The 19,778-nt window shown below is 47.8% G+C and overlaps 1 protein-coding gene across 3 annotated transcripts in view; it reads right to left on the bottom strand.

Annotated features, from left to right (window-relative positions):
• Positions 1 to 19,778, bottom strand: part of ADCY1 (adenylate cyclase 1) — a 215,517-nt gene that overhangs the window by 96,702 nt on the left and 99,037 nt on the right. For all 3 annotated transcript variants that reach the window (XR_013158577.1, XM_077118667.1, XM_077118671.1), the window contains exons 5-6: positions 11,268 to 11,395; positions 654 to 812 (exon numbers count right to left, since the gene is read on the bottom strand). Coding sequence is in view for 2 of the 3 variants with exons in the window: in XM_077118667.1 (XP_076974782.1) it covers positions 654 to 812; positions 11,268 to 11,395 (287 nt within the window). In the remaining variant the exon portion in view is untranslated. The remainder of the gene's footprint in view (positions 1 to 653; positions 813 to 11,267; positions 11,396 to 19,778) is intronic.

Below are 19,778 nucleotides of genomic sequence, written 5' to 3'. Positions count from 1 at the left end.
GTTCAGCCCCCGCCTCTTTTCTTACAGTACATCCTTCTCCTGGCTGCTACCATGTAAAGGAAGGGAAACTTTCATTCTGCTCTCAATAAATCTTTTTTTTACAGAATTTTATGCAATGACTTGACATCATGGCATGAAGAAGATACAGCACTACAAGAGGCAATGGTAAGAAGATTTTTCAATCAACGGTCTACAAGAAATCTATCCCATTTCTAGAAGGAAATCAATAACTCCTTTGGTACTAGAGAAGTCCCCAGTTAGGCTTTCCCACATGCACATGTCAGTCTGAGAAAACAAAACAAAGGAAAGCAAAACACAAAAGCGGTCGTAACCCAAGGACACAGGGTCCCTGGCAGCTTTCTACCTTCCCAGCTAATGCTGGCTTTATGCAGACAGGGGGCCAAGGCTCACAAGGGTCTGTGATGAGGCTGGGGTTCCGGGGTAGGGCAGGGATGGCTAGTATTGAAGCCAGGCTTCAGGGGCCCCCTCGTTCTTCCACCCCTCATATTGGCTGGTGAGGCTGGAGCACAGCCGAGATGTCTCCTCTGTGGGTTCCGGGATGCAGGGTCGCTGAATTCCAGCCTCTGGAGCCCAGAGAGAAGGCCTCAGTCCTGGATGCATCCCAGCCCCACCACCAGCCTCACCCAACTTACCCCGGCAGGCCAGCAGCCTCCATGACGTTGGCCAGGCTCACATCGTTGGACCACACGTCGTACTGCCACTTGCGCAGGCCCAGGACTCCGCAGAGGACCCGGCCTGTGTGCAGCCCCACGCGCATGTTCAGATCCACCTCGGTGGCCTCCGCCACAGACCTGCAACACAGATACAGGGCTGGGGGCTGGGCACATACGGAACCTTCCAGCTCAGCTGCCCCCATCCTTCCCACCAGATGTGCGCTCCAGGAGAGCAGGGTCTTGGTCCAGCCCGGGGGCAACCAGCCCCCACACGGTGCCGAGGATTTGGTCAAGCCCAAAGAGGGCTCCTGGGGAGCTGGTCATCAGAATCCCAGACCTGAGCAAGCAGGCAGGCCCAGGACAATGCTGGCTTCCCCTACCAGCTCTGCAAGCTCCTCCATCATCCCCACTCCCTACCTGAGATGAACCCAGGGAACCCAAATCCCCCAGTAGCATCTCATCATCACTGTCTCTCTCTGGCCAGAGGACACAGAGAGTACACCATCAATTCAGTCCACCTCTGCACGGTGTGTGTGGCACCAGGGATAATTCAGTTACTACAGAAGGGTTTGCACCCACCACTGGGATTGACAGCAAGTTCACACCCCGCTGGCTGGTGGACGCTGTGTTGGTGTCCCACCTGGGGAAATGATGTGACTAAATCAACCCCCAAGAGCCCCAAACATGGTGTGTAGTTAATCCCCAAGTTCTGCTTTTTGGGCCAATCCAATATCCTCATAGGGAGCATGTGCTCTAAGACCCGGCCTGGAGTGGGGGCCTTAGAACTCCACCTGTGCTCTTACAATGGGTGAATGTTATGTTGCTTAAATTCTATTTCAATAAACTCCTGGAAATAATAATAGCGCCTGTGTGCTCTGAAATCAGTCTGCCAGTTCAAAGCTGAGTTCCACTGTCCCTGCTGCGTGACTTTGGGCAGACGGCTTAGCTTCTCTGTGTGCAGTGTTCTCATCAGGAAAAGGTGGCAACCCTGAGTCCCCCATGAGACAGCTTGGAACCCAGCACCCCAAGAGGACCAGCTGGGACCAATGTGACTGGGGTGAGAGTTGGGGAGAGTAGCCCTGGAAGCACTTGTAAAAAGCTATTTGTAATAAAGCTGTGTGGATAAAGAGATTTAGTATAGAATCACTTAGGGTACAAATGCTTAGAAAACTTTTCAGGGTGGGGATGTGCACAGAGACTCGGAGCAGTTTCCCAACCTCTATGGCATTCATATTACGGTAAAATGCAGGATACAAGACTATGCATGCCTGTGATCACCCCTATTGGAAGATTAAGAGATTAAGAAAATATGGTGAAATGATGCTGGCGGTTCCCTCGAGGGGGCTGGGTCCAGGTCCTGGTATTTTATTTTTTGATATTTTCCACTTTATCCCTAAAAAGCAGAAGATAGTTTATTATGTTACCAAAATAAAGCCAAAACTGTCAGTGGGAAAGTGTGATAGGTTCAATTATATTCTTCGGGAAAAAACACCAATAATAACCACATTCTGAATTTTAATCCCTTCCTCTGGATAAGAGCCCATTGTAAACAGGACCTTTGGAAAAACGTTAACTTCAATACGGTGTGGCCAACTAGACGAGAGTGGGGTTTTATCTGGTTTATTGGAGTTTTTTTTTTTTTAAATATATTTTATTGTGAAATATAACATACATACAGAAAGCAATATATTTTAAAGTACATTGTAACAAGTGGGTATTAGAACAGATTTCAGAGTTTGGTATGGGTTACAGATCCACTTTTAGGTTTTTCCTTCTAGCTGCTCCAAGGCACTGGAGGCGAAAAGAAATATACTCATTTGTTAAATCCAATCTTCTCTGTCATAATTTATTGGAGCCCTTTTTAAACAGAAGAGATTCAGAAAGAGAGCCACAGCGAAGAGAGGGTGCAGAGTTATAAGTCAACGGAGCCCGGAAGAGAAAGACAAAGAAGAGGAAGTGGCCATGTGATGAGAAAGCTAAGGAACCAAAGGATGCCAGCCAGCCAGGACGCTACCTATGGGGAGGAAGCAAGCCTTCCAGCCTCTGAAACCGTAAGCCAATAAATGGGGAGCAGCTGGGAAACTAGGCCAGGAAGCAGTATCATAGGAAGAGAAACGAAACCAGGCAAGAGGTGTCGAGGGGCTACTGGGGATTGGCAGGCGGCCCCCTCTTAGTTTCCCATTGCTGCTGTAGTCTCCAGGGCATTTTTCCGCTCCTCTGCTCTGCTGAGGCCTGGGGTCTTCGTAAACCACCTGGGAATGGCTAGAGTAACAGTCACAAGTGAATACTGTGGTCTTCCAAAGAAGCCCATCCCCACGCCTCCCCTAGACCTTTATGAATGCATCTGAGAACCAGCGTGGTAGGAGCTGGGCTTTGGGGAATGATTCTTTCTTTTTCACCCCATCTTTCCACAGGCTGCTGGATTTTCATCTCTGCTTCATCTCTACCTAAATATTTGACAGTTTAAGTGTGAAACAGCTATAAGCCGTGGTAAATCCTTTTTGGAAATGGCCAGGATAAAGTGCGGGGCCTGCAGTTCTTTGCTTTTATTTTGCTCCATGGAATAGACGAATGTTGTTCTAGTTTGCAAGTTGCTAGAATGCAATATACCAGAAACGGAATGGCTTTTAAAAAGGGGAATTTAATAAGTTGCTAGTTTACAAGTTCCAAGGCCAAGAAAATGTCCCAATTAAAACAAGTCTATCCAATCTAAGGCATCCAGGAAAAGATACCTTGGTTCAAGAAGGCCAATAAAGTTCAGGATTTCTCTCTCAAGTGAGAAGGCACATGGTGAACACAGTCAGAGTTTCTCTCTCATCTGGAAGGGCACATGGTGAACATGGCATCATCTGCTAGCTTCCTCACCTGGCTTCCTGTTTCATGAAGCTCCCCAGGAGACGTTTTCCTTCTTCATCTCCAAAGGTCGCTGGCTGGTGGACTCTGCTTCTCGTGGCTATGTCGCTCTGCTCTACTCTCTTTGAATCTCTTATTCTCCAAAATATTTCCTCTTTTATAGAACTCCAGAAACTTATCAAGATCCACCCAAATGGGTGGAGACGTGTTGTCACCTAATACAGCTTAACAGCCAGTACTGATTAAATCAAATCTCCAGGGAGGTGATCTGATTACAGTTTCAAACATACAGTATTGAATAGGGACTATTCTGCCTTTATGAAATGGGATTTTGATTAAAACATGGCTTTTCTAGGGGACATACATCCTTTCAAACCAGCAAAAATGTCAAAGTCTCCTCAAGCCCCATAAAAACCATATGTGTCTGTGCCCACTAACAGAAGGCATGTGTTATGGAAAACACACATTCAAGTCCAATCCCCAGTGTCCCATGAATGTGATCTTATTTGGAAATAGGATCTTTGAAGATGTCATTATGAAGTTATGTCGGATCTGAGTGGGCCCTAACTCAATACCATGGAGTCTTTATAGGAAGAGGAAATTTGCGCCCAGACAACAGGGAACAGACAGACAGAGGCAGCCACATGATACAGGCAGAGACTGAGTGGTGGATTACTGGCAGGCCACCACCAGAATGCTACAGATTTCAGAGGGAGCTTGGCCCTGCTGACACCCTGACTGGGACTCCCAGCCTCTGAAACTGTTGTTTCAAACCACCCAGCTTGTGGTACTTTGCTACAGAAGCCAACAGTGTGTGTCTGTGGGGTGCCAGCTGGCCAGCAGTCAAAGTGCCAATAACATGGGCTGAGAGGCTAAGCCTGGGCTCTGGGGACATGGCACCCCAAATGATGGACAGTGTCTTTCTGGGAGAGTGAAAGGAGAGTGCGGGGACCCATACCAGGAGAGTGGCTCACCTACTGAGCCCAGACCCTGAGGGCCGGCATCGAGGCTCAGACAGTGTGGTCCTCCCTCGCCACTTCCACTCACTTCCTGCAGCAGGGACCCTATGGTCACATCCCATTCAGATCTCTCCAATAAAGAGATGCTCTGGGCTCCTGGCATCAGGTCATGGCAAAATCTTTCTCCAACTAGAAGATAAGGGTACTGATGTATGGGTGCCCACCTCACTCCAAAAAAGGTCCAAGGCAGCAGCCTCGAGGCCCAGAGCAGGCCTTGCCTACCCTGCAAAGTCCCCCAGACCCCTCCTCTACAGTAAAACCAACCCCCGCCGTGCCTCACACCCCGACTCACTCCCACATGTCTCAGCTCACCCTCAGGACACACAAACTGAAGTCTACTTGTAGGGAAATACTCGATACAGATACCTGATAAGTGACTTTCTACCCATGGAAGTTCAACGGCACTGACTTAGGCCTTAGGCAGATCCTTCTGGAACATGGGGATACGGGCACTCTGTGAAGGACTGCCACCATGCACATATCTTCCCTCCCTGGCTCTGTTGAGGCACTGGGCCTTCCCACCTCTCTGCCCCCAGATATGGCTGTGAGTGTGAGCACTAAGCCTGCTTAGCCTCAATACACATGGGATCCCCAGGCACAGGGTGCCCCCCAAGAATACTCCCCTCACACAGCCCCTTAGGCTGGGTGTCGTCCTGTGGAATGGGGGGGGTGCACAGGGTGCTGACGCCATGCTGACCTGGCTTATGCTTTCGATGTAAGAATAATGCATCTGGGCTCACTGCACTCTTACTGGCACCATATATGACAGAGCGCCGAGCCCAGTTCAGCAGTGGCTGTGGCTTAGGGGCTGTTTGTATGTAATACTGGGCACTGATGGCTCAGTCCCCAGCCAGCCTCTGCCTGCTTCACAAGAGAGAGCTGTCCCGGGCATCACTGCATCCCCCGGTTTCAGGATGCATGAGGAGCAAACTGGTCCAGGGTGGATGGAAAGTTCTCTCAATTCTTCCGAACCACTCACAGGGGTTGGGAACCGCCAGCTATCTGACCACTGAAGGAAAATTGTCCATTAAAAAAATGAGAGGAAGATCAGGGCTTTCGAAGGAGAATACGATAAAAAAGAGTAGAGATCTTCTTTGCTCTAGAAACATAATGAATATACCAGGGACAGAGTGAAGTTGAGGATGTTGCAAAGCGGGATGAGGATGTTGCAAAGCGGCAGGGGAGGAAGGTCAGGGAGCTTCATTCTGTGGAGCTGTGGGCCAGGGGAAAGAAAACACTTTGCATCCCAGCGTGAGGGGAGGGACAAGCAACCGCAGACCCATTCCATCCACAGGCAACACCATTTGGAATAAAATCCTCAAGGAGGGTTTAAATCAGTCCATGATAGCGTCACATCAGGTTAATAATCCATTTGATGGCCACTATGTTGATATTAACACTGACAACAGCAGTAAAAGTATTAAGAGTGGACACTGATGGCTGCTTACTACCCCTCTAAGCAATTTGCATACATAATTGATTTAATATTTACTACAACTGCAAAAAGTTTTCTTTACAGCCCCATTTTACTGGTGGGGAAAGTGAGGCATGGAGAGGCGGCTATAATGGGCTGGGCTGTGATGGTGATTGAGGGGTGCACACCGAGACTGCTGGCACATCATCAATCAGTAGCGCTGTGTCCCTGGGAGCCGTCTCCCTGCCCCCACCCTGACCTCTGCCCCCTCCACCTTAGGGCTCCCTCTCCCCCCGATGCAACTTACACTTTAGATGAGTTAGGGCTCAGGTAAACGCCCCGCCCTCAGAGTTAAGGGACCAGAGGCTGTGAGCAGAGGTGTGGTCAGTTGCAGCAAGGAGACCTGCACCAGGAGCAAAGGACAGGCAATCTGGGCAGGGGAAGGTAGAGCAGGTATTCAGGGAGATTTGGGTCCCTGGAGGTATCCCAGATCTGTTTTAACAACTTGGAACATTCCACCAACACCCCCTGAGCCTCCTTCCTTGCCAAAATAACAAGGCGGGGTGGCATTAGCTCCAGAAGGCCCTGAACGCTTTTACACTCTACCCCAGAACACCCATGATGCCCTGCAGAGGAGGCCAAATTCCTACTGATTCTTTGTGTTCCATTCAGGGTGGAAATGCCAACAAGGCTTCAAGGTTAATGCTGGCAGGGCTCGGCCAAAAACAGCTCAACGCAGCAGTGCGGAGAGCTCCTTCCTGCTTCCCTCCTCACCACGTCCAGCAGTCACACCTTAGAGATTCCTGTAGTGTGGCTGCCAAAGGCCCCCCATACAGGAGGCTTGGGTTGGTCCATCCCCACCTGGGGAGTGGGTATCTTGTCTGCGCAGCATTATTTTCCTCCCAACGTCCCACCGCAGACTCCTGCCCTGTTCCTGGGGGTGGGGTGGGGCGGGAACTGTGCCCTGTCAGAGCGGCCAGAGGTTCCCTGATGTGGGGTCCTGCTGAGGGTAGGGGAGAATCCACCACAGAGCACCAGGCCCAGCACATCCCACATCGCCTCCCTTGGCATGCTCCTGCAGGTACAGAGCTTTCTTTCTCAATTTTTACAGTTGCTTCATTTGGTTCCTCTCCCAGTCCAGCAACAGAGAATGCCCGACTCCCCCAAAATCAGCTTACATGCAGATAGACTGAAATTGATGGCTACAACTCCAGAAGCAAGCTGTGCTGGTATGAAACTGTTATGTACCCCAGAAAAGCCATGTCCTTTAATCATTCAATATTGCTGGGTGGGATCTTTTTTATCATTGTCATGGAGATGTGATCTACCCAATTGTGGGTGGTAAATTTTGATCAGGTGGTGGCCATGGAGATGTGTCCCCACCCATTCAAGGTGAGGTTGTTTACTGGAGCCCTTTAAGAGGGAACCATTTTGGGAAAAGCTTCAGTGCCCTCAGAGCCCACACAGCCAGATATCTCCAGGGAAGTCGGTCTTGAAGTCACTGGTAGAAAAAACTAGCAGGTACCAGCAACATGCCTTCCCAGTGGACAGGGGTGTTCCAAATGACATCAGCCTTTCTTGAGCGGTAAACTCCTATTGGTGCCTTAATTTGGATATTTTCACAGCCTTAGAACTTTAAAATGGCAACTTAATAAAGTCCCCTTTTAAAAGCCATTCCATTTCTGGTATATTGCATTCCAGCAGTTTAGTAAATGAAAACACAAGAGATCCTGGTAAATGGGCTGTCAGCAAAACATCAGCCCAAAGGACGAGCTGACAGTGCTGGACCAGTGCCAGTACAGATGGGACAAGGGGCATTCCTGACCCTGGATTTACAGAATCTTCAATGACCATATTGTCCACGTGGTATGCCACTGAGAATCTCACAGTATGCCAAGCCCACGGGTGTGCCTTTGAGTTTTCTCTGCCCACTTGGAATTCTCCAAGCATGGAGCAGCATGCTGTGACCTTGGGAGAAGCAAAGGGCATCTCTTAAGGGCAGTTTCATCCCTCTTCCCGAGCACCCCATGGTGGACTTGGCCACACCACACCATCACCATGGGCCTTGCCTTAGGACCCTTTCACAAGATAGGGCCAGTCAACAGCCCCGAGTTCAGCTGCACTCTTCTGTAGAGTGAGGGAAGAAGGGAAAGGAATCCTGAAAGACAGATGTGCTCGTGCCCAACAAGGACAGAGGTCAGCCTTCCTGCTGGAGCCAGGAGCATAGGACACAGCCTGTGGAGCCCAGCATAGGAAGCAAAAGGATACACAGAGAAGAATCCCTGGAAAACTCTTGGATCTTTTGAGTTCTTCCCCAGGAAATTTTGTTTCCCCAATCCAAATCCAATACTCCATTTAACAGTAGAGGAAAAAAATTACATAACATATCTGCCTCCATCTGATATGCTGCTCCGTCTGGTAAACATATCTTGTCCTGTGTGTGCAGGGTAGGGCCCTGTTGCTGGTGATGGCAGCAATAGGCTGAGAGCAGCTTCTCCCTGGAGGCCTCTCTGTTGGAATTTCGGCTCCTCAGAGCACACATGCATCTGTCCCTGACTCTGTGACAATTGGAGGAGGAAGGAGGGCTGGTTTGAAGGGAGGGAATTTTCCCAAGCACCATCTGCCCAGGGTTTTCCTGCCTGTCCAAAGCCAAGGACCCTGGTGGGACAGAAACTCTTAGCTTGCTGAGGCCCTGCACATTCTCTGAGGTTTGGAGCTGAAGTGCCTCCATGGACACTGGAGTCAGACTGGTCCCAGGTGGTGAGGCCAGAAAGCTGGGGCTGGTGGAACCAGTGAGAGTCCCAGGAAACTGAAAGTTTACAAGGCAGTGGAGGCAGCCAAGAGGGCACTGTGGTTTCATGGAGTAAATGGGTCACAGAGCAAAGGATGGCTGGGTGGCACTGCCTCCAATGATCAGTGTGGCCAGCACAGCCTTGCACCTTTCAGCACAGAATGGGCAGGCTCGAGGTTCCCGGCCAGGGACAGGGAAGGGGTGTGCCCTCAGAGATACCTTATCACACAATGGTACCCATGCAACAAAATGGAATCAGGAGTGAAGGAAAGGAGCAGCCAGGTGATGGCCAAGAGCCTGTAGTGAGAAACAAGGCACTGGCCACTACAGAGCAAGGCTGAGCAGAAGTATCTGGAGATCTAGCCCAGGGAACACGTCCAGGTGGGCAGGCGAAGTGCTGAAGAACAGAACCAGGATTTTCCTCAGGGGAACACCTGTCGGTGCAACTGGGGCCAGAAACTGTTAGGGGGTAGAGGACATCGGGCACAGTTCCACCCTGGTCAGGCCTGTTGTGAGGAGGTCCACAGCTCCCACATGCATCTGTTCAAGCATCTCTTTATCTGGGCTTGGCTCATACAAGGGACTTCATAGACACTTTACAAATGAATGAACTGACACTTATCTCCTTACAGTTTCTACCTATAGAATATCATTTTACCCCAAGGAGATCACACAGAATAAGATATGATATGATATATGATGGGATATAATGTGATAGGATAGGATATGATGTGGCATGATAAAAGGTATATAGGATATGATGTGATATATGAAATATAAGACACGATACATGATACGATATGACCTATATGATGTGATATATGTGCCATGATATTTTGTGACATGACCCATATAAGATATGATGTGGCATGATTTATATATATTTATATATGATGTATATGATGTGATATAAAATATGATATGATATGGTACGTATATATGATGATATATAATGTGACAGGTATATAATGTGCTATAACAAATATATATCCTACGATATATGATATGCTGTGATGTGATATGGTGTCTGTGACAAGATATAAGGCACCCTTATAGATGATACTTATCTATGATGTGACAACAATAAATGATATGATGTGGCATACGTTATGATGACATATAATGTGATATGGTATACAATCTGGTAAGATATGATGTGATATATGATGGGATATGATATGTGCATGATACCCTTTCAGAGAACAGAGGACACTCATCACCATTCGGTCTCATGTCTTCTCCAGGCCACACATCTTTACTTCCCTCACTGTTTCTAACCAGGGTTTAAGCATTCCCACCAATCTAGCTTCTTTTCTCCAAGGCGGTGGTCCTCATGTTTTGCTGCACTTTGGAATCACCCAGGGAGCTTCTCCATCCCTCAGCGTCTAGACTCCACTCCGGAGGAGATGCCTCAAGCTCCAGTGGTGGGGTGGGGAGTGGGAACAGCAGTGTTTGCTAATTCTCCCTGATGATTCCACAGTGCAGTCCAGGTGATGAGAAACAGGTTCTGAAGGGCTTCATTTGTTCATGTCCCCCCCCAACCTCCAACAGGTGTGGTCCCCAGGACTGAACCCGTCACCTGCTGATATTGCCCCCTTCCTTCACAACACTCAGCTTCCATGAACACGGTCTAAACACGCGCTCCTTTTGTCTCATCCATATCACAATGAGGGTGCACACCAAGCCCTTTGTTTAGCCCTATCTCCAAAGCTTTTGTTTGGGTATTCTGTTTGTTGATTCTTTCACCCTAGCAACTGCTTCACTATGTCTTCCTCATACAATTCTTGGTTATTGATTTTCTGTTCCTCTGTGTGAAACTACTCCAATACCAGTTACCTCCTATCACTGGACTGGACCCATCACTCCACGCTTTTGAGATTTCTTGAATTCAAATCCATATTCTGTCTTTTTAGCTCAAGTTTCCAGCTCCCCATCATTCCCTAACTGGATAAAGGGCTCTCAGGTCTTCATACAAGTCCTGATAAAAAGCCGGATGAGATAAGGCTGGATAAGAAAATAGGGTGATAGCACTTCAAGGTGTTTTCATTCATTCAGTCCCGCTCACTGGCTCAGACCCCAACCGCCTCGCCACCAAGGCCCTGAGATCTTTGACACACACCTTAGCAAAGAACAGTCACACCTACTTGTCGCCTTTGTAAAAGGCACTTGGCTGGATCTGAGCCACTCACTGCCCCCAGCCCCGCCTCCACACTGTGCCTGGTTAAACTGTACATGCAATTCCGTTTGCACAAGTAAAGCATACCCAACATGATGCTGCGATCACCAAGGGCAAAGAAAAACCACCACAAACATGTCGTAAAGGAGGGGATTAGAAAAGCAGACCTTCACAGCTCTGGTGGCTCTGTCCCCTGTTGGCCTGGGTTCTCTGTAGCCATGGAAAGGAGACCCCACATGGGGACAGACTCACCACAAAGCAGGGCCTTGAGAGGTGAGCCTGCAGGTTGCAGGCCTGGTGTAAGGGTGGGAGCCCCTCCTGATGCCTACGGCATACTCACGTAATGGTGTCGATCATGTCCAGCCCCATCTCCACGCAGCAGTGGGCGTGGTCGGTCTTGGGCTGTGTGAGGCCCGATACGCAGTAGTAGCAGTCCCCCAAGATCTTGATGCGCCGGCAGTGGTTCTCCTTCGGGGAGAGAGTGCAAGGTCTGCAGGTCACATACCAGATGCTTCCCGCCCTGACCCCACACTCTGCCCCCAGAGTTGGCCCTCCCCCAGCCTCTACCTCCTTCATCAACACTAGATAATGGAGATGGCTCAGCATGCCTGTACTTTCTATGGTGCCTCTACCGCCTTCTAACCCAGGACCTGGCCTGGCGCACATGATTATATCTCATGGTCCTCTGGCAGGCCAGCGAGAACATAAGAAGCCCCCAAATTCTCAACCAGGCTCATCCTGATGCAGACCCTACTTCCCTCCCTCTCTGCCTTCACTCACAGTTTTTGTTCCACATGCTCCACCTAGTGCATCCATCCCTCCTGCTCTTACCAGCACTTGGCCCAATCCTATATTTCCATTAAGGCCCCCTAAGAGGAGGGTCTAACCTAGCCCCAAGAGGCAGGAGCCATCTCTTTCTGAGCTGGTACCAACACTGGTCAAACTGTGGCAGCCCTTGTGGAATGCACCATGTCCCCCTGAGGCAGCAGCTATCCAGGGGATGGACAAGGTCATGCCTATCTCTGTATCTCTACAGCCTTTAGCCCAATGCCTGATCCACAGGAAGGCCCCAGAAAGGAAACCCAGTCCAAGAACATGTGTACCCTGGGGTGAGACTGCCAAGGTCAGAGCTCTAAGGAAGAGATTTACCATGCCTGCACATCATCCACATCCTCATTTGTAAAATGCTGAAAATAACAGCACCTACCCCACAGGCCATTCTGAGGACGGAATCATAAATGTAAAGCACTGATTCTACTACTTAGTATGTGCTATTCAATACACATTAGCTGATATTATTATAAGGATTGTTATTATTTTTATTTCAAGGAAAGCATTAAAATGGGAGTTCTAAAATATTTCGGTCTGAGGATCCTTTTACTCTCTTAAAATTATGAAGAATTCATTAAAAAAAACTTTTTCCTAAGTGGGGTACATCTCTTGACATTTACTACATCAGGAACTACAACTGAGAAATGTTAAATAACTGTATTAATTCATTTTAAATAACAATAGGAAATCCAATACATGGTAACACAAATAACACATTTTCATGAAAAATTATGACATTTCCCAAAACAAGAAAAAAAATAATTTTCTAAGCGGCCTTATTGGACACTTTTGAAAATCTCTTTCATTTCTGTCTTATAGGATACCTGGATTCTTGTAGCTAAATCTGCATCACATCTGTTATGCTGTGTTGTTTTAGTTGAAGTGTGTGAAGGAAATAGGGCTCATGGAGATGTATGGTTGGATGAACATGATAATAGAGTTCAAGTGTCAACTTGGCTATGTTTGGTCAAGTAAGCACTGGCCTGATTGGTACTGTGAGGGGTTTTTCAGAGATGGATTTGCATGTTGGTCAGTTGATTGCATCTACAGCAGATTGCATCTACGACCAACAATGAAGATTGCCTTCAGGAATGTGGGAGTCCCTTAATCCAATCAGCTTGAGGTCTTAAAAGCCAAAACTGAGAATTTTAGGGAACAGAAGAATTTCTGCTTCTTCAGCTAGTCAGCTTCCCCTGGTGAATAAGGACTTGCCAGACTTAAAATTGCCTTTATCAGTTTCCATATTGCAGCCTGCCCTATGTAATTCAGACCTGTCAGTCCCATGGTCACATGAGTCAATTTCTTATAATAAATTCCTTTTATAAACACATACAACACCACATATATGTATGTATCCTATGGGATACACTTTGAGAATTATGACAAATGGCATATCCTATATCTTACGGTTAATCTTATTCTTTGGTTTCTTACAAATAATCTGATTGCTCCCCATGGTCTCAAATGCTATGAATTAACACAAGTATGTTTGGTGAGAACGCTCAGCTCCCACTATCTACGTGCTCAGGTATGCATTCCATTTCAGCGAGATGCTCGTTCTCAGGGGCTGGAGAGCAGAGACATGAGAACAACTTGCTGACCTCTCAGGGCCTGAGTTCTGTCCATGTCAGGGATGATCATTGCAGCTGGATGGTTATGGAGCTCTCCTTTCACAGGGCTGGGCAAATGGCTATCCCAATGTTGTCAGGCCAGGGCCACAGGGGCCAGATAATGGCCCCATCTACCATCAAGCATGGGAGGAGGGTGTGATGGTTAGGTTCATGTATCAACTTGACCAGGTGATGGTGTCCAGTATGGTCAAGCAAGTATCAGCCTGATTGTTACTGTGAGAACATTTTGTGGACTTAAATTTTTAATCAGCTTATTGCCTCTATGGCTGATTACATCTACAGTCAACTGAGGAGAGTGCTTTCAACCATGAGAGACATCTCATTTAATCAGTTGAAGTCTTTAAAAGGAGAAGTGATGGCTTCAACAGTCAGAAGAGAGACTATTTCTACTTCAGCCAGCCAGCTTCTCCTGGGGAATTCATCGAGGATTTCTTCAGAGATCCCAGCATGCAACCTGCTCTATGGAACTTGGACTTGTGCATACCCCCCAAGTCTCATGAGACAATTTTTTAAAAAGTCTCATAATATTTACAATTATCTCCAGTCAGTTCTGTTTCCCAGAGAAACCTGACTAATACAGAGGGTATGACATCAGCCCTGCAGATAGAATTCTCTGCTCACTCCTGACACTCCTTGCACCTCCTTTGGCTAATGGTAGTACATTGAGTATGGACACTAGCCAAACATCTTCCTCATCTCAATCCACATTCCTGCAGGTGTGAGCTGATATGTAAGCAGGACCTTCTAAAGATATTATTTTAGTTAAGATGTGGCCAACTGAATCAAGACAGGTCTTAATTCAGATGACTGGAGGCCTCATAAGGAGAAATTGGAAGGCAGCAATCAAGAGGAGGAGAAATCTGAAAGTCAGTGGAAACCAGAAGAGTAGATACAAGGGGAGGACATCACTATGTGGCAGGTGGGAGAGATATAAGCCAAGTATATTAGTTTGCTAATGGCTGCCGGAATGTAACATACCAGAAATTGAACAGCTTTTAAAAAGGGAATTTATTAACTTACAAGCTTAAAGTTCTAAGGCCTTAAAAACGTCCAAATAAAGGCATCCAGGGAAAGATACCTTCACTCAAGAAAGGCCAATGTCTGTCACATGGGAAGTCACATGGCTGGTGTCTGCTGATCCTTGTTCCAGGTTCCATTGCTTCCAGCTTCTGATGGTAGTGGTTTCCTCTCTAAACATCTGTGGGCCTTCACTTTGCTCCTCTGGAACACAACTCTGGATTCTGGCTTGCTTAGCACCTCATGGGAAGGCACAAGCTGACATCTGCTGGGCTTTGCATCTCCAAACACCTGTGTCTAGACATATGCTTTCTCTACTGGTACTCCAAGCATCTCCAAATGTCTGTGTCTCTGTTGGCTTTGGCTCTGTCACTTCTGAAGTTTCTCCAAAATGTTTCCCCTTTAAAAGGACTCCAGTAAAACTAATTAAGACCCACCTTAAATGGGCGGACTCACATCTCCAACTAATCAAAACCTCATACCCACAAGTGGGCATGCCACATCATAGAGATAATCTAATCAAAAGGCCACACCCACAGTTGAGTGGGTCAATCTCCATGGAACCAATCTAATCAAAGGTTTCACACTGCATTACTGAATCAGGAGTAAAGGATATGGCTTTTCTGGAGTACACAACACTTTCAAATTAGTGAAGCAAGGAACCCAAGGACTGTGGAAAGCCAACACCAGAACATACTGAGTCTGGAAAAAAAGCAAATCTTGTCAATATCTTCATTTTAGACTTCTCCTAGCCTCAAAACTGTGAGCCAAAAGAAATCTTGTTGGTTAAGCCATCCATTGTGTGAGCTTGTCACAGCAGATCAGGAAAACTAAGCCAGCCACAGACACACAGATGGATGGGGCAGGGAGTGCTGGAGCCGGCTCAGAAAGGCCAATGGCTGAGGGTTGCTCTATTGATGGCCCCACAGGGTCCTCCCAGGACAAGACCAGCCAAAAAGAAGATGCAAAAAAGTCCAAGGGTGTGTTTACAGCATGGCCACTCAGAGCCCATGTCTCAGACATGTCACCACAGTGAGTTATTTCACCTTGTCTGCAAAATGGATAACCCTACACCCTGCAGTGCTGTGCTGGGCTGAGACAAGGCCTGGGAAGGCCCTGCACAAAGTTACTAAGTCCAATGGGTGGTGGGAGCATGAGATCCCTGGCCAGACAGCACAGCTCAAGTCTGTACTCTTCCCTGTTGTCCTCTATAATGTGGGGGCCAGAGGGTCCCCACTCTTATTACCTGTTGTCCTCTATAATGTGGGGGCCAGAGGGTTCCCACTGTAGCTGTGTGGGGCTCCCTCAAGGTAACCTGGCCCTAAGTGGTCAATCAATAAGGCCACTGCTGGTGCTGCCTCTATGGCAGACGACCAGTGACTGAGAGTCATGCTCATGCAAAGAACTAGATATCCAAAAGAGGGTTGGCCAGACAAGGGGACAGAGGACAGGGAGCCTCTGAGAGGTTGTCACAGGTGACCTGGGCCAGGGACATAATCCCCTCCCAGCACCACCGTGACCTGCAACATTGAGAGCAGGACGCCTTGGTGAATTCACTGGATAGGGATCCTTGTTGGCAGTCAGTCGGCCTTCTCCAAAGTCACACTCATCCAAAGTTACAGACCAGCAGGAAGACTGAACTTTCTTCTGGAACATCTAGAATGTTCTGCCTCCACCCTGAGCCTGTCATCACTGTCCAATGGGACAGGTGCCCAGAAGTTCCCCCAAACAGAAGCAGGGCAGGACACACCACATGAGCAAGGGGAGGAGGCAACTCTCTCCTCCCATTCTCAGCACTTCTCAGACTCAGGGTCTTTTTCTCCAGGACTGTGTGATAGAGGATAGGACTAGGAGCCAGATACAGAGCCCTCCCCAGCATGTGGCCCTCTCTGGTAACGACCCCCAGAAAGTCAGTGTCTCTCATCTGTGGCCCCCTCTGCAAGTGACGTCCATGGAGCAGCCTGGGATAATGTCTTTGGGCACCTGGACTCATCTTGCATGCAGCTTCATGCATGAACACTCCGTTTCTGGGGACCTGTGTTTCTGACCACAGGACCTCAGGGTGAAGTGTGCCCTTGGCCATCTCAGCATGTCCAGTGTGCCAAGTCAAAGGCCCATACAAGATGGGCTGGTTGACCACAGGGTGACTATGGGATCCCTTGTGGTCACCCTAACCCCAGGCCCTCTGTGCCCAGGGTTATGCTAGGGCGTTCCCCGCCCATCTCCCCATAGCCCCATGAAGGAGGCTGGACTCTCCGTCATTTCTGTGTGGCCACAACCAGCCCTTTCCAGTATCAGAGCAGGTGTTCATGATGGTGTATAGTCACTAACAGACCAGTGGAGTGGACAACAGACACTTAAAGGGCAGTAGCGCTGGAGATCTAAAATACCAAACAGGGATCCTTTGGTAAAGCAGCCTTGAATGGCTTCATTCTGTGATGCTAAGTGACCTTCAGATCAAAGGTGCACTTAGCCCTAAGACCCAGTAGGGCAGTCCTCCAGGAAAGGGACAATACATGGGTGGGCCTGAGTGTGACCTCTGATTTAGCCCCCACAGCAAGCTACTACAATGGAGGTTAGTGCACAGCCACAGGGTGATCTGAGGCTATCACGTGGTGGGGAGGGGGAAGGAGAACAGAGGCCCAATAAGGAGTAAGGGAAAAGTCATATTATGCAGAACATCCACTTTGTGCATCACCATTCATTAACACCATGGGAGGTCGGTGCATATTCTGGAGAAATCTTCTGATAAAACTTTAATCTTCAGCTAGGATTCCGCCAACACAGTATACACATTTGGATGCATTAGTGCAGCTCCTCTAGAGAAAGCTGTGTCTGCTGGAAAAGCTGATCTCTGGGCCCACAGGCTCACCTACCCTGTACCCTCCAACCCTGCTCGTCTCTCTGCCTCAGTGTGCCCTAGAGACAGCCTAAGACCTAGGACAGTACGGGGCGTAAAATGCTGAATAATTTTTTTTTTTTAAATCATCTCAAATATCCTGGCTTCTGTTAGCAAGCAAGAAAGAGACTAAAATGGTTCTTTTTTCTTTAGTTGATTTGTCTTTGAGATGTTAAAATCTTCCCCATAAATATCAAAAGCTAAAGCCTCCTCAGCTTAGGGACTAGAGTTCACTGCATGAAATTAGCACTTAAGAAGCATTTGTGGACAGGCCATGGTGGATCAGTGGCCGAGTTCTCGCCTGCCATGCTGGAGACCCAGGTTCGATTCCCAGTGCCTGCCCATGCAAAAAAAAAAAAAAATTAAGAAGCATCTGTGAGGCCTGAAAACTCATGTTCCCAGGAAAATTAAAAAAAAAAAAAAAGAAATGGAAAATAATGGGGAGATTTTGAGGAGCCTGATAAGTGTGACAATGCTCCAGAACCTGTGTGAAGGAGGCTTGTGCTCCACTCTTCCTCTCAGCCTTGGATGGGACAGGACAATGGAAATGCATGGTCAGACCCACCACAGCTGTGCCTGAGCAGGTACCCAGGATGGCAGACCCCGCCATGCTCCATGTTCCAGCAGACCTGGACGTTTTCCAGCCCCAGGACGAACCCTACAGGGCTGTGGGAGGACCGAGAAGACCACAGGACAGCAGATGGATGTGGAGGTGGAACAGGAGGGAGCGGAGAATTCAACATGATCATGAAGATCCACTGCACCTTCCAGAACCTGAGTGCACCCCAGCCAGCTCTACATCAGTGGAGTCCTGTGAAGCCAGAGGATGACCGAGGCCCACCTGAGGCTGGGGAGGCAGGTGAGCACTTAGGACCTAGGAGCACCCCCAAGGGAGACAGAGCTCAAACTAACCCAGTTTATACCCTGAACAGACTGCGTTGAAAATCCAAACTCAGCAAGTTACAGAACATCGTAAGATTAAGTTTCTGGCTGCCAGCGGAAAAGGGGACACCACAGTGAAGGCAAATTCAGTGCTCTGAAATTTGAGAAAATTTTATCTCTGCATACCAGAATCCTGACTATGGTTAAGGCTATAAACATTTAACCTGCTGCAGTCACATAAAGTTGGGAAGAAATATGCCAACATATAAGCTGCGGCTGTGTCTGGAAGGTAGGAAAAATGAGAATGAACGAGCAGTAAGATTTTAATTTTCATAATATATTCATTCACATTTCCTCTGTAGTAGGGGAAGGGTACCAAATACTTCATCTGAAGGAATGGTACCAATGACATAACTTGGTGGATGTTGTTACAACATGTAGAAAAGGCAGAGGGGAACTTCACACCCATACACCGCCGTGGGTCCCCAGAAGTCACCCCCATGGCTCTGAGAAAGTCAGCCTGGGGCTGAGCTCTCATCATCTGTGCTTCCTGGGGTGTGCGCCTCAAAGAGACTCTGTCAAGCCAAATCCCAGAGCTGCCATCTTGTACAAGTTGGTGGTATGGCCACCTAGTCTTTAATGGTTCTTACCTGCACATTCAGGAAACGAGTCTTGGGGGCAAGTAGGTGGGGACGGCTGACTCGGAGTGGCCGGCTGAGGGGGGTGAGTGCTGTGTCTGTTCAATCACTATAGAGACAGAAAATCACAGCGACCCTCCACAAAGGCGTCTGACCCTTCACATCCCCTTTTGATTGAGCTCCACTGATATGCCACTCACTGAGTTAATCACCAAAGAAATAAAGGTGAATAAGGGAGAGAAAGTTCCTGTTCTCATAGAGCATATCCCCAAAAAGGAGAGAGGTAAGACAAGAAAAAAGAGCTGAAAATTAGAGATGGGGGACACCCACCCATCAACAGGGTCCAGACAGCTCAACTCAGGTGCACAGAAAAGACGAAAGGCATCAACATACCCAATCGGGGAGTGCTCTCTGGAAAATACTGTGACTCAAAAAAAGGAAGGCACAGAGAGTTGCTTGGAGGATGCTGCCTTTATGGGCAAGAGGAGGGGGAAGCAGATAAGTACACAAATTTGTTTCTGGTATGAGGAATGAACAATGGCATAACAACCCAACAACTGCTACATAACTCTATGGGGTGGGAGGAGAGAGTACGGTCAGAGGGAAGACCTCTTTCAAGGCAGCTTGTCTTATAGTTTTCACTTTGGAACTGAACTATGCAAATATTTCATGCACTAAAAAAGAAAAATGAAATTTCAAAAAGTGAACCTTAAAAAAATCGAAAGTAAAATAAAACAAATCAACCTGCTACTACCTTGGCAGCATAACTATGCAGGGAAGAACTATTCCACATGATGTGAAAATATATTTTGACTAGATAGCTAGGAAGATGAAACCCAAGAACAAACATAACTACAAAGAAATCTTAAATTGCATTCAGTAGTGTTATTCTTGATAATGATACAGGCAACTTTGAACCTAATGTATATTAGAGGATAAAACAAACTATATCA

The sequence above is a fragment of the Tamandua tetradactyla genome, chromosome 1 (genome assembly GCF_023851605.1).
Source record: "Tamandua tetradactyla isolate mTamTet1 chromosome 1, mTamTet1.pri, whole genome shotgun sequence".
Lineage (NCBI taxonomy): Eukaryota > Metazoa > Chordata > Mammalia > Pilosa > Myrmecophagidae > Tamandua > Tamandua tetradactyla.
Note: the sequence above shows the minus strand (reverse complement) of the source record. Positions and strands in the feature narration are given on the sequence as shown.